The 14,059-nt window shown below is 43.6% G+C and overlaps 1 protein-coding gene across 1 annotated transcript; it reads right to left on the bottom strand.

Annotated features, from left to right (window-relative positions):
• Positions 1–2,359: 2,359 nt before the first annotated feature.
• On the bottom strand, positions 2,360–3,547 carry LOC124641431. The gene has a single exon (XM_047179501.1). It carries the CDS (start codon positions 3,545–3,547, stop codon positions 2,360–2,362), a length of 1,188 nt encoding a protein of 395 aa, XP_047035457.1.
• Positions 3,548–14,059: the final 10,512 nt, after the last annotated feature.

The raw sequence follows: 14,059 nt of genomic DNA, 5'->3' as shown, positions 1-14,059 counted from the left end.
AGTGATTATAAAACTGTTTCCACCTTTATGAAGTTTGCAAATTTTATTTCTTGATTTTATGTTAAATATTAAGAATAAATCGCCTAGTATTGTTAAAAAATGGCATTGCTAGCATTGCCCACAATCTCGACATCCATACTAATAAGTGGCTACGGTAATATTATTAATGGTTGCATTACTTTTAGTTTGTTATTTTGCATGTATTTGTAGTATTTTTAAGTTAAAATATTATAGTAACGTATTTATTTTGATATTGTTTAGGTATTCATATACATATGAGTTTATATATTTTCGTATTTGTATGGGCTTCTTGTTATATGAAATAAAATTTCACAAGAGGAATCTGTAGGTTTTTCAGAAAACTGAAACGTTTTTTTTATGAGTTCCTAGAATCTAGTGGACTAAAACAAAATACCGTCACTAACCCTTACCTCATTAGACAAAACACAAATCAATATGTAATCACAGCTCTCAAAGGGTTGTTGAATACGCGTGCGGTGACAATAGAACCAAACCTCCTGTCACCCGGAGTCACACCCCAATACGTTAGCGACGAAAATTGTGCTAATTTTGTACCCATTGTGGTGTTATAGGGGACCCTGTGGAAAGGTACTCAGGCTTTAGACTTTCTTGGGTGATTGATTATTCCGCTTTCAAAAAAGATAGATTTCACCAGTAGGAGTTAAGATGCTTGGTATTTACGAGTACTCGTAGCCTTCAGACTAGCTAGGAAGACTTTTCTTGAGTGATTGATTATTCAGTTTTTAGGAAAGATATGCTACTTAAGCTACCTGGGCAACTAGAATCAAACTTAGTTATAATTTTGACGTTCATAAGTGCTTTTAAAGGCCTAAATGAAATAAATGATTTGACTTTGACTTTGACTTTGCTAAAAGATATCACGCCTCATATTAGTGGGTACGTTTCTTAAAAAAATACTAGGTCTTTAATAACTGAAAATCTCTTAAAAAAGATATTCATATAGATAAATAATCAGGAGTTCCAAACAGACCCAAATTGTAGTTACTTAGAGCTATAAAGGATCGAACAATTTGACATGTACTTACGTAGAAAAAACAAGTGAATATTAAGCTATCCAATTGTTTTTTGTGTGATTAGTCACCCTCCGTGGTGACAATAGCACCACATGCCTGTCCCCCTTGTACCTACGCTGGTACTCATAATTGTGCCAATTCTACTCCACAGCGGTCGGCTAAACGAGATTATGTATATCTGTGGTATTCAATCGATTGTCTATGCGTATTGAAGGGGAGGAACAGTGTTATTTTGGTTCTTTTTGCGGTTCGATTGTGTTTTGTTTTCTTTTTGCGACTTCGGAACTTGGTAACTCCTGAAATTGCAGAACTGAAGCTTTGAGAAGAATATTTACAAAACATTTAAGTATCGTTATACACACAAGTCATTTACACATCATTTCGGCCAATCATTTGTATTTAAATTTTCTTCAATTCAAAATCTTTTCAAATAATATTTTATCGATGTTTAAATCCTACACACATACCATTACAGTTCTAGCTTCCACATGAAAACTTAATCACTACATATCGAGAAGCCACTCATCACCATTGACAGCTATTTATACAGGCAATAGAGACAAAGCATAGACAAAGCCGGCGTGTAATAACTGCTTATAAATCACTGGTTATCTATGACGTATCGACATCGACATATCGACGGCACGCCACTAAAAGTTTACGCGTGGGCTAGTGAGATGTTCTGATGCGGATTACATGGAGTTAAAATACGGATGGACTCAGCTGTTGATGAAAATCAATGGTGGAAATGTTCTTTGGGTTTAAGAAATTTTATGAAAATCTATGGTGAAAAGGATCTTTTAATCTAAGAAACATGCGTAGTTTCCATAATAACAGAAAAACTTCAGGATTTTTTAACACAAAAGAGACTTAATACAATAATATACAAGACATCTAAGCTTAAAAAGTCATTTTCAGAAAAACTTAATTTACCTTCTTTTTATCATGTAACTAAGTACAGGGACTTTAAATAGAAGATACTTAGTGGTTACCATCCATGCATTTATTTAATCGTAAAGGCTTTTCACCACCCCTGCCATCACCTTGTATAACCATATTCATAGAATCTATCTTTCACCTACCTCATGACATAAGAGGTTCAAAAAGATGATGCCTGTGATAATAGCTTCTAATTCTCTGACTCTTACATTAAAATTCTTCACATACTCTCTCCATATTCTTCACATGGTGACGTCACAGCCGCCAGGGATCGCACGCGCCGCTCTAATAACTATAACTGAGGCATTATGAGCACACGATCGATGTACACCGTTTCAACGGCCATTTCGTCTATTGCAGACGATTTATGTGGTGGTGTCTGTGATACAACGCCTTTCGTGACTGAACAGACCGATACGAGAGCGACATCTCTTACCACAGGCTTGACAAGAGAAGTAACTGGACATTAGTGTCGAACTATGTTCATGTCTTTTCTGTCTCTTGTCAGCAAGCACTCCGAACCAGGCTTCATCGCAAAATTTGCGACCCTCTGCGACACGTTTGCGCCATTCAGGACGTTTTTCCGCGAGCTTCTCCCAGTCACGGTGGTCTATTTTAAATGCTGCCATGTCTCGCTTGATGCAGTCTTTGAAACGAAGCAACGGCCTCCCAACATCTCTTTTTGCATTCGCTACTGCACCAAGAAGAACACGTCGTGGTAATCGATAGGGTTCCATCCTATGCACATGCCCTAGCCAACGCAGACGTCTCTGTTTGAGGAGCGCCATCAGACTAGGCAGCTGTGCAATTTCTAGAACCCTCTCGTTTGTGATCCTGTCTTGCCATGTTATACCCAAGATCTTTCGTAAGCAACGCATGTAAAAGCAGTTAAGACGACGTTCTTGTTTTGCATACGATGTCCAGGTTTCAGCTCCGTACAAGAGTATGCTTAAGATGGAAGCCTGAAAGACAACCATCTTGGTCTTAGTAGTAAGGTGCTTATTGTACCATACCCTTGTACCTAGCTTCCCGAACATGGTTGCCGCCTTGCCGATGCGGATGTCGATCTCGGCATTAAGCAAGAGATTGTTCGACACAGTCGACCCTAAATAACTGAACTTGTCTACTACTTCTAATGGCGCGCCATCGAGTGAAATCGCCGGGGTAGTAGAAGCACCTTGTGCTAGCACAACTGTTTTTTTGGGATTTATAGACATGGCAAACAGAGAGCAGGCGTGCGAGAATTTATCCACCATGGACTGGAGCTCTTGTGCGGAATTAGACACGAAGGCCGCGTCATCAGCGAAGAGAAGACTATCAACGAAAAGATCCTCACGGGTTTTCTTAGATTTCAGGAGAGAGATATTAAACAGCTTTCCGTCTGTCCTCGTGTGCAGATGGATACCCTGTTGGTTGTCACCGAAAGCTGCACGTAATATCAGCGAGAAGTAAATTCCAAACAGGGTAGGAGCTAAGACGCAGCCTTGTCTGACACCTCTACATACGTCAAACGGCTCAGATGTACGGCCATTAAAAACTACTGCACCCTTCATACCCTCGTGGAAAGATTTGACGAGGCTCAGGATCTTTTTTTTTTTTTTTTTTTTTTTTTTTTTTTTATCGACGTAAAATCATCAAATGACCCCTCCCGCTGTGGGTTAGCAGCGGTGAGGGAGTGTCAGACTCTTACTGACTAAAATCGTCGTGTTCCGTCATAGGCCTTTTATGTACCAGGGCCGCGGTATCTCTTTCGAACAACCCGCAGCCCCGGCAGGCCTTGGCCCTGCTGGGCCCCGCTGGGGTTGCTGACGTCTCTTTGAGGAGCGCGTGGAACAACGCGCGCCGTCGACACGGGTCTGTCGTCTAGGAAGACAGAGGGACGATGAGCCACCCGAACTCACCGCCCACAGACCCACGCCTACGGTGGCCGGGAGTCATCTCGCGACACCCGGCGCCCATGGTGTCTACCTGGTCCAGCGCGGCGGCCGGGATGAGAGGTGCGAACTCTCTGGCGTTCCGCCTCCTCCTTCTCGAGCATGACCGCTTCGCAGAAGGAGGCGACGGCATCCCATTCCCTCTCGCCCCGGACCATGGCCTGAACCAGGGCCGGACGCGAGAGGTCGCCGCCGCCCAAAGCCTCGACGAGGACCCGGCGGTGCCCTTCCCATGCGGGGCACACCTGGACTGTGTGGTCCACCGTGTCCTCGGGGCTGTCCGCACAATGGTGACACCCGGGCGCCTCCTCACGACCGATGCGGTGCAGGTACCTCCCGAAACAACCGTGTCCGGTGAGGACCTGCGTCATGCGGTACGTGAGGGCGCCGTGACTCCTCCCGAGCCACTCCTCAAAGAGGGGACTTACCGCCACGATGGTGGCGTGCCCTGCACTGGGTTGCGATAGTCGCTCCCTCCAGGCCACCATGAGATCGCGCCGGAGCTCCGCCCGCTGCGCGACAACTTGCCGCGGCAACGGGGTTTCTCCCCGGCGCTGAGCCTCCTCGCGCCAGTCGTACAGGCGCAAGAAGACCCTCGCCTCCAGATCCCACGGTGGCAGTCCAGCGAGTAGGCCAGCTGCTTCGCGGGAGATCGTGCGGTACCCCCGGATTAGCCTAATGGCTATCACCCTTTGGGGCACGTTCAGGTAGTGCACAGCCCGCGGCCGTGCCGAACGTGCCCATACCGGGGCCCCGTAAAGGGCCATGGACCGCATGACCCCCGCGTAGAGTTTACGGCAGGGGGCGTTTGGGCCTCCCAGGTTGGGCAGGAGCCGCTTGAATGCAGCACCTGCCTTCTCCAGTTTGGGGCCCAAACGTCGGAAGTGCTCGACGAAGCTCCACCGGCCGTCGAGGACGAGTCCCAGGTACTTCATCGCCCTCTCGACGCCGATGGTAGCCCCCCCCACCGTGACTTGGGAGCCTGAAGGTGGCGCGTTCCGAAGCCCATGAAAGCACATGGCCTCGGATTTGTGCAAGGCCACCTCCAGTCCCAGCAGCTGGATCCTCTCGATGACTATCGCAACCCCGCGCGTCATTATGTCGGCCGCCTCCTGGTGCGACCTCCCTTGTGCCAGAACCAGCGTGTCGTCAGCGTAGCAGACCACGCTGACGCCGCTAGGGAGGTCGGCGCGCAACACCCAGTCGTAGCCGATGTTCCACAAGAGCGGCCCCAGTACCAACCCCTGCGGAACACCGCACGACATCTCTCGCCGGTTCCATTCCCCGTTGTGACCAGGGTAAATGATGGACCTATCCGACAGATAGGCCTCGACCACGCGACGAAGGTAGGTCGGCACCCGGTGATACCGGAGTGCCTCCCTGATGCAACTCCAGGGAAGGGTGTTGAAGGCGTTGGCGATGTCAAGAGACACCGCCAAGACGACCCCCCCCCGGGACACAGCATCCCCCGTCGTGAGAGCTCTCACGCGCATGATGGCGTCCACCGTTGAGCGCCCCTTGCGGAAACCAAACTGGTGGTCCGCAAGGTCCGGCCCTATCCCCCCAAGGTGCGCGACGAGGCGGTGTGCGACAACTCGCTCAAAGAGCTTGCCCACCTCGTCGAGCAACACGATAGGCCGGTATGCGGACGGAGAGTCCGCAGGGCGCCCCGGCTTCCGTATGAGGACCAGTTTCCCTGTCTTCCAACGAAGTGGGAACTGGCCCCTCTCCAAACATGCGCTGAGAAGCCCCCTAAGTCGAGGCCCGAGAGCCTCAAGGGCCAGGACCCAGGCCTTGCCAGGCAGGCCATCAGGCCCTGGGGCGGTGTTTTTGGCTTTCAGCCTAGCCACCGCCACTCTCAGGTCCACCCCAGTCACCTCGGGGACATCGTCGTCGTCGGAAGTGTGGTCCGTACTTGACACCGCGGGTTGCAGAGACATGGGCGGGGGAGAGTGTTCCCCGCGCGAAGGGAACAGAGCGCTCACCACCTCCTCCACCAGCTGAGGCCGAAGACTCTGGGTCAGCGGGGGGGCCCATGGGCGGAGCTTGCCCCGCACCATTTTGTACGGGCGCCCCCACGGGTCCCTGTCCAGAGACCCCAGCAGCTCCGCATTGGCCACCTCCTTGGCCTGGACGATGGCCAATTGGAGGGCGGTCTTCGCAGCTCTGTATCCCTCGTATAGCTCTGCTTCCCTGGCTTCTGCATCCGGAGGGCGGATGCGCAGCCTGCGGTGTCTGGTGTACAGGTGCCTCGCAGCGACGCACGCCTCTCGAAGGGCCGCGATCTCGCAAGACCACCAGTACACCTGGCGTCGGGCGCGTCCTGGCGGGACTCGGGGCATGGCCACGTCACAAATCTCGGACATGGTCTCCCGGAACCACTCCGCCTCGTCGTTGATGTCGGCGGGCCTGTCCGGTGATGACACCCAGGCCTGCACGACTGAGGCTTCCAGGAGAAGCTCCCGGTCAAGGTGCCTCAGCGCCCAACGTGGACCACTCGGGGTCTGCAGGACCGGCGCGCTAGGGTTCTGGGCGGAGACATCAAACCGGATGTACCGGTGATCGGAGTAGGTCTCCACCCCCTCCTCCACGCGCCAGTCAAGAGGCTCAGGATCTTAGGTGGACACCCAATGCTCTCCAATGCGGAGTACATACCCTCCCTGCTGACTGTATCGAAGGCTTTATTAAGGTCAACGAACGCCACGAACAGGGGAGTTTTCTGCTCTCTACATTTCTCCTGCAATTGTCGGAGTGTAAAGATCATATCCACTGTGGAACGCTGGGGACGAAAACCACACTGGGACTCAGGATATACGCGTTCTGCAAGCTTTTGGAGTCTAGTTACTCGATCGGTATCTACTCGTGCGACAATTAGCATAGTTGAGAGTTAGAGTTGGGTATACGGTTTGCTTCCATTTCTTTAAGCAATAGAAAGCATTTTAAGACATGTAGGTACAGACAGTAGGTATATTAAAGATTTCGTGTTTTTTTTTTCATTTCGTTCATTCACCATTCTTACACTACTTTTTTTGCAAATATACATACTCCATGTTCTTCACATGCAGACGCCACAGCCGCCAGGGATCGCACGCGCCGCTCTAATATCTATAACTGAGGCATTACGAGCACACGATCGATGTACACCGTTACTCGATCGGTATCTACTCGTGCGACAATTAGCATAGTTGAGAGTTAGAGTTGGGTACACGGTTCGCTTCGATTTATTTTCTAAATAGATAAAAAGAACGGAAAGTTTTTTGTGCCCCGCAAACTCTGAAAATATTGGGCCAATTTGAAAAATTATTTCAGTATTTGAAAGATTCGTTTCTCCGGGTGCTTAACTTTTTATCCGGTTAACTAGTAAAAAAAAATACCAGTAACGTTTACAAAAACTTCATTGTCTTACTTAGGTCGCTTAGCTACTACATTCTTTTGCCCAACTGATTCATTGTCAGCCTGCATTACACAAAAATATCTGTCAGTCCGAAAACCTGCATATAAAACAAAGAACACTATATAAAATATGAATTTGGCCCCTATTTTTATAAATTTCTTTTTTAACATTTTACCTGTAACAGAAGCGTTTAATCCGAAGCTATCCGTGGATGCAGGCACTAACAGTGCGTTAAATCTCATAGCTATGTTATTAGGGCTCGCTTATCGCTGCCACTACGGGAAGACATCACTTCCCGATACCATTATGCCATTTTGCGACGTCTTATTTCTATGCTATCTCAGATCAGAACCTAGCTGTGTTCAACGGTTACACCCGTGTCTAGAGGGAACAACTTCTTGCAACTGGATAAAAAGTTACCTTTGTCCTTTCTCAGGCTCTAGAATATCTTGAACGGCAGAAAGGAGTTTCACTTTAAAATATTGGCAAGGACAACGTATTTTTCAAAACAAGTGTTTATTCTAAATAAATAATTTTATATCCAAAATGCTAGCTAACAATTTCATTCAGAAAACGAGTATTTAACTTTCTGATGGTTATTTATGTACCCAAATTAGTGTTGGTCCATGAAGCCTTCTTGACATTTACATAAACTTGTCTTTAGTTAGGTAGCTCTTAATGAGATCTTATTTTCTTAAAGTAGGTACTGTACCTACGACTCCCTTCAATGCCTGACCAACATATGTTATCTCTCATGAATAAACTAAGAAGATAATATACACCACACATAATTACACATTTCACAGAACAAGTACTACCCATAATAACAAACCGTACTAAATTCGCGCCAAAATTACACTTAACCACAGACAACCGCGTCAAACGTCATATTATTTTGATATGCACGTCAAAGGCATTGGCAATTGTCTTTTATTCCTATGCATATTTAATATGTGATTAGATAATTAGATAACTGGCCTTTGATTTGCAATAAATTACTAGTTTATGATCAGGTTGTGTTGCGCGCCATTATAGAAGGACATCATTGCCTTACATTACGTTAAATGCGTCGAGTTATTAAGCCTGTTTTGATGTTAATGCATGAGAATCTGATGTAAGGTGACAAGGAAATTATTAGTTCAGTGTTACGAGTAATTTGAGGATATTAATTTTACATGGTTATTAGGTAAAACCACTTCTTGAAGCTTAATTGGCTCTGTATTAATAGTAAACCCAGTTTACACCGGTAGATAAGTCAGTCGGTTTTACTTAACCCTTTAGAGTTAAAATACACAATATCGAAACACCTGAAAAAGGAGTTTTTCAGGGTTTTTCCCAGAACATTTTTGAAACCCTGTCTCAAACGACCCTAGACCCTTTTAAACAAAATGGAAGAACTAATTATGAGCGTTCTCTTATTGAACTTTACCCTTGTAAGCTTCTTGCAGTCTAATACAAGAAGCTCTGTCGTCACAGGTCGTGGCGTAACATCAACATGCAAGCTACTAAGGTCAATGATTATGACCCCTCATTAGAGCATTACCACGTGGGCGGGGCGGGGGTCAAACGATGACAAATTACCCGCGCAATTTACCCGACACGCACAGATTATACAATTTGCATAGATTATTACAAGCCGCGTCTTGTTATCCAAGGAGGTTGTTTAATGTTAGTCTATGATCATTTGAAGCTGTTTTTCAATTAGAATCAATTATTAGTAAGCTTTAGTTATAGGATAACCGTTATTTTGCAATTTACAAGGGTTATAATTTTTTTACATTACTTATAGGAATTTATTAGTATAGGAATCGCACAGGTGACCATCAGGGCCGCAGTCTTATGTTTAGTTTTGTGAAAAACTTTAAACTACAATGCATTTTGTAGAGTTTGTCCATCTTTTATTATAGAAAATCTTTATGAAACTGGACACAACAGAGCAGCTATACTTCGGCCGTTCAGAGAATGCGTTCCTGACACCTATCAGTTAGTCACGACTAGTGATGGGCACAACATAACACTGAGTTCGTTACCGTTCCTTCAAAATGAACCGCCGCATTATTTTAAGATTATTTTCGTTTTAAATTGGCGGAATCATTTGTTTTATATTTTAGTTATTTAAGTGGAAACCAAAAAAAGGTAATATTCATATAATAAAATTGTTTTATTTATTCTTTGTTACAAGTACATTGAATTGAATGTGCGAACAGAATATTAATCAGACTCCGATTTGCTTGAGGAGGTGGTGTCTTCATCATCATCTTCGCCTACATGTATAATTATATTATTATCAATAACAGAATCAATCCTGATATCTCGGTCTAACAAAAGCCGGGTAATCAAATAAAAACAGATCGAAAACACTTGAAAAACGTGGTCTATGCGCACGAAACGACAACGGACGACTGTTTTAGCGTCACAAAATGGCGGCCCATAACGCCATTTGGGGTTACCATTTTTAATCTAAGTATAAAAATGCGGTTTGGTCATAGTTTTATTTTTATTTTTCATAAAAGTTATAATTAAGTCTTATAGTCCATTATTTTCCAATTCTTAAAAAGAAAATCAAAACGTATTATTTTATATTATAACTGTATAAGAACAGATTACGATACTTGCCTGTTATTTTTAGCACAGCACTACAAAATATAAACCGCTGACATAACCTTGTAATAGCGCAGTATAGATTTAGAAAAATATTGTTTACCAAGTTATTTGACATTCAGTTTGGCACAAAATTATAACATTCATTGATTATTGATATAATAATGTTGTTTTAATGCTCCTCAATTGTTAAAACGGTAAACAACCAGCAAAAATATTTTTATCGTAACTGCAACGCCATTGCAAAGTTACGTCGTCAGTTCAATCGCGACGTGTCAGGAACGCATTCTCTGAATGGCCGAACTATACGATATTTAAATCTATTCGGTTTATTTTATTATCTTTAAAAACAAACGCATATAAAACCTCACGTACACCGCTACGCACAAAGAATCTAGAGTAGAGGTCACATCTATGACTATAATAACACCCTCCTAATGGCTATTACAACGCCCACAAGAGAAAGCAGCCTCATTAAACAATAAAAATATTATTACTCGCTCGTGGCGCCGATTAAATCGATGACTGGCATTATTCCACAACGCAACAACGTTCGCAACTCGACACTAAAAAAAAAACTTTAAAAAATAAAATTTTGGCGCCATGACACTCACGAGTCAAAGAGGCCGCGGTGCCACAACCGTTCTGAAACGCACTCAATAAATTACGACGCCTAATCACCCCTAATTGGGATGTGTCGTGACCCAACTTAACCTCAGGTCGACAAATAAGAATAAAATAATGCAAACATAATAATATACGTGCTGCACCAACGTTAAAACTTTTAATTTCCGAACGTTAAGGCCGACGTTCGTGAACTGTAATTATCGTCGTTTCCGAACTTAAGTATAAGGATAGAGATATTAATAGTCTGTGGTGTTTGCTTTTTTCTTTGATTTATATATTTTTATAGATTCGGTGAAATTAGTGGTTTGTTAAGGTTTTTGTTGTGCCGCTAATGGTTATAAATGTGTGACCGTAATAAAATATTGTTTAAGGACGAGCTTTTAATGTATGATGTCTTAAATGCGTGTGGTCATGTTACTCATGAGTATGGCCCAGCCAGCATATCACGGTATAGTAGACGCAATTGCATAAAAAAGAACCAGAAATTAACAGACCTTTCAATATAACAAAAGCAATCAATAACTCACATCAATTGATGAAAACTAACCAAATAGTCCTTAACCACAGACCCATAGACAAATAAATCACCAAATTATACACCAACCAGAGACAATAAATCATTTAACATATTCCATAGAGAAGATAATGTCGCGATTTGCATGCTCCGTCTCGCTAATTGAGCAATTCCATAGATAAATAGATAAAACACGGGTACACCCTAAATTATGCGTATTATTTGCATATTATAACTGTAGGGCGACATATTAATATGCGCGAGTGTACGAAAGAAGATTCAGTTGTAACCATGAAGAAAAGAAAGCTATTTTCGCATTTATTTATTTTTGTAGTTTAATTTTTAATGTTTGAAAACTACATAATTTAATTACAAGCTTAATCAAAGACTACCCCAATCTAATAGATATAGTGAAATATGGTTCATTAAAAACAATAGAGCTGCCTATATCCACGTACCTAAACCATTGTCTTTTGAATTGCACTTCTGTATTTCAACTGCCCAATAGACTAAAACCACAACTGAAAACCAACCTTGACACTACCACTTAAAGCAGAATTTCCCCTATCTTCCACTTCTCTTGATTCTTCTGGCTCCCTAGAGAGCCAGTCACACGGGGACATTTATGCAGATCTCGTTAATGACGTCATAGTGACGCGATCGCATGCGCAGATAAACCGATAGATATTAGTTATGCATAAAGTTATACAACCTCTTTTTAGGGATTAGAAGGGTACGCCGTGGTTATGGTTATCGTTATGGTAATGCAAGTTAAAGTACTTGCTTGGGTCTTTTGAATGACTATCAATGTTTGAGATAGTACTTTTTATGCAATTTTCCCAGCATAAGAAGAATTAGAAATTGAAGTTATGTATCGTGAATTCTCGAACTGACACATTGAAAACATTTACAAATTCTCCCGAATTTCGCTATACATATTTTATTTAAAAAACAACATAATGTGCTTTCTTTCAGATTTTAATCTGAGAATTTTCAAATAAGTTGGTGTCTAAATATAGAAAACATAACAAACGTAGGAGAAGCATACAGTGTACACTTATATCTTCAGAATTCTTGGATACAAACAGACACTCATCACTAGGGCATGCAATATCGATAAAACAAAAATTACCGGTAAAAATTCGGTAATAAAAATATTTTTACCGGTAAACCGGTAAAACGGTAATTTTTGTATTTTTTTTTAAATGTGATATTATAACAATAAGATTGGGTAGTCTTAAAGCAAAAACTAAATAAATATGCAAAGTATAAGGTGGTAAACGTTTTTTGTGTCGTGGGCCGTAACAAAAAACATGTCAGTACCATCCGTACGCGATGTCGCCGACAAAATGCAAGAGAAACGGCTGCGATGGTACGGACATGTAAAAAGGAGTGACACCTGAGGACATCGGCAGTGTGAATGTGATACTCAATCTCAATATACCCGGTCAAAGGGGCAAAGGCAGGCCGAAACCGTGGTGGTTGAGTGTCGTAATGAATGACATGAAAATCTGCGAACTCGAAGAGGAAGATGTCTATTCAGGAGGATAGAGCGAAGTGGAAGAAGGAAGATACGGAAAGCCGACCCCGTCACAAGACGGGATAAACGCTAAGAATTACCGTAAAATATATATTTTTCATTGAAGGGAAAGCCCTTTTTTATGGTAAATCATCAAATAACAGACTCTTTCTATCTAAAACCCATGTTTTTTAGTAGGCGTTTTATGGACCAGGGTAGCGGTAACTCTTTCGAACAATCCCGCGGCCCCGGCAGGCCTTGGCCCTGCTGGGCCAAGGCTGGGTTTGCTGACATCTCCCTGAGAAGCCCGTGGAACAACGCGCGCCGCTGACACGGGTCTGTTGTCTATGCAGACGGTGGAACGATGAGCCACCCGAACTCACCGCCCACAGACCGACGCCTACGGTGGCCGGGAGTCGTCTCTCGACCCTTGGCGCCCGTGGTGTCTTCCTGGTCCACTACAGCGGCTGGGATGAGAGGTGCTACTCGCAGTCGCTCCGCCGTCTCCTTCTCGAGCATGACTGCTTCGCAGAAGGGGCGACGGCTTCCCATTCCCTCTAGCTCCGGACCATGGCTTGAACCAGGGAAGGACGCGAAAGGTCGCCACTGCCTATTGCCTCGACGACAACACGGCGGTACCCTTCCCAGGCAGTGCACACCTGGACTGTGTGCTCCACCGTGTCCTCAGAGCTGTCCGCATGGTGGTGAAGTAAAAGCCCTTGCTCAGTAAGGTCATAGAGTAGGTAAAATAAGCATTAGCTACATTTGTACCTAGTATGAGCTGGCAGCTATGAGGAAAAACAGAATAACCGAATGAATACAATTTGTTTAGATTTTATAAATTAAGATGAGAAAGAAGATTTGTATCTAACCTAGAGATAGTTAAGGACACACAAGTTTACTTTTCTAAAAAACAGCAACTTTAGCACTCTTACAATACGTAATGTATGCAACATTACATTATATTCAGGCTACATAACAAAGATTTGACGTTAAATGAACAATTGCTATATTTTATCAGAAAAACGTAAAAACCGGTACATTACCGGTTTCATATTATTTTTACCGGTAATTTAAAACTCGCAAAAATGGGCGATTTACCGGTAAAAACGAAACCGGTTAACCGGTATTGCATGCCCTACTCATCACATAGTGGTTTCAAGTTATTATAATCAGTCATTTAGACAATAGAATAGTCAGAATAGAAGTTGTAACTAATTTCCGAATATGCCTGACGCGACACCATCAAAATACATACAAAGTACACTGAAAAGCAAAATCAAATTTTTGCACTTCCACCATCACACACTTAGGTTCAACTCCAAATACCCACTTTTACTCCTAAAACCAATCGTCAACTCCTCACAGTAATTGCATAGAATCTCTCATACGTGTCGGTCCACTAACAGGCTTTATATCAGCAGAATTATGGCGCTCCCAGGAGAAGAAAAGAAGGAGTTGTCACTAAATTCCTCA

This window comes from Helicoverpa zea, chromosome 22 (assembly GCF_022581195.2).
Source record: "Helicoverpa zea isolate HzStark_Cry1AcR chromosome 22, ilHelZeax1.1, whole genome shotgun sequence".
NCBI classification, from domain to species: domain Eukaryota; kingdom Metazoa; phylum Arthropoda; class Insecta; order Lepidoptera; family Noctuidae; genus Helicoverpa; species Helicoverpa zea.
The sequence above is the reverse complement of the archived record's forward strand: the minus strand, read 5'-3'. Positions and strand labels throughout refer to the sequence as shown.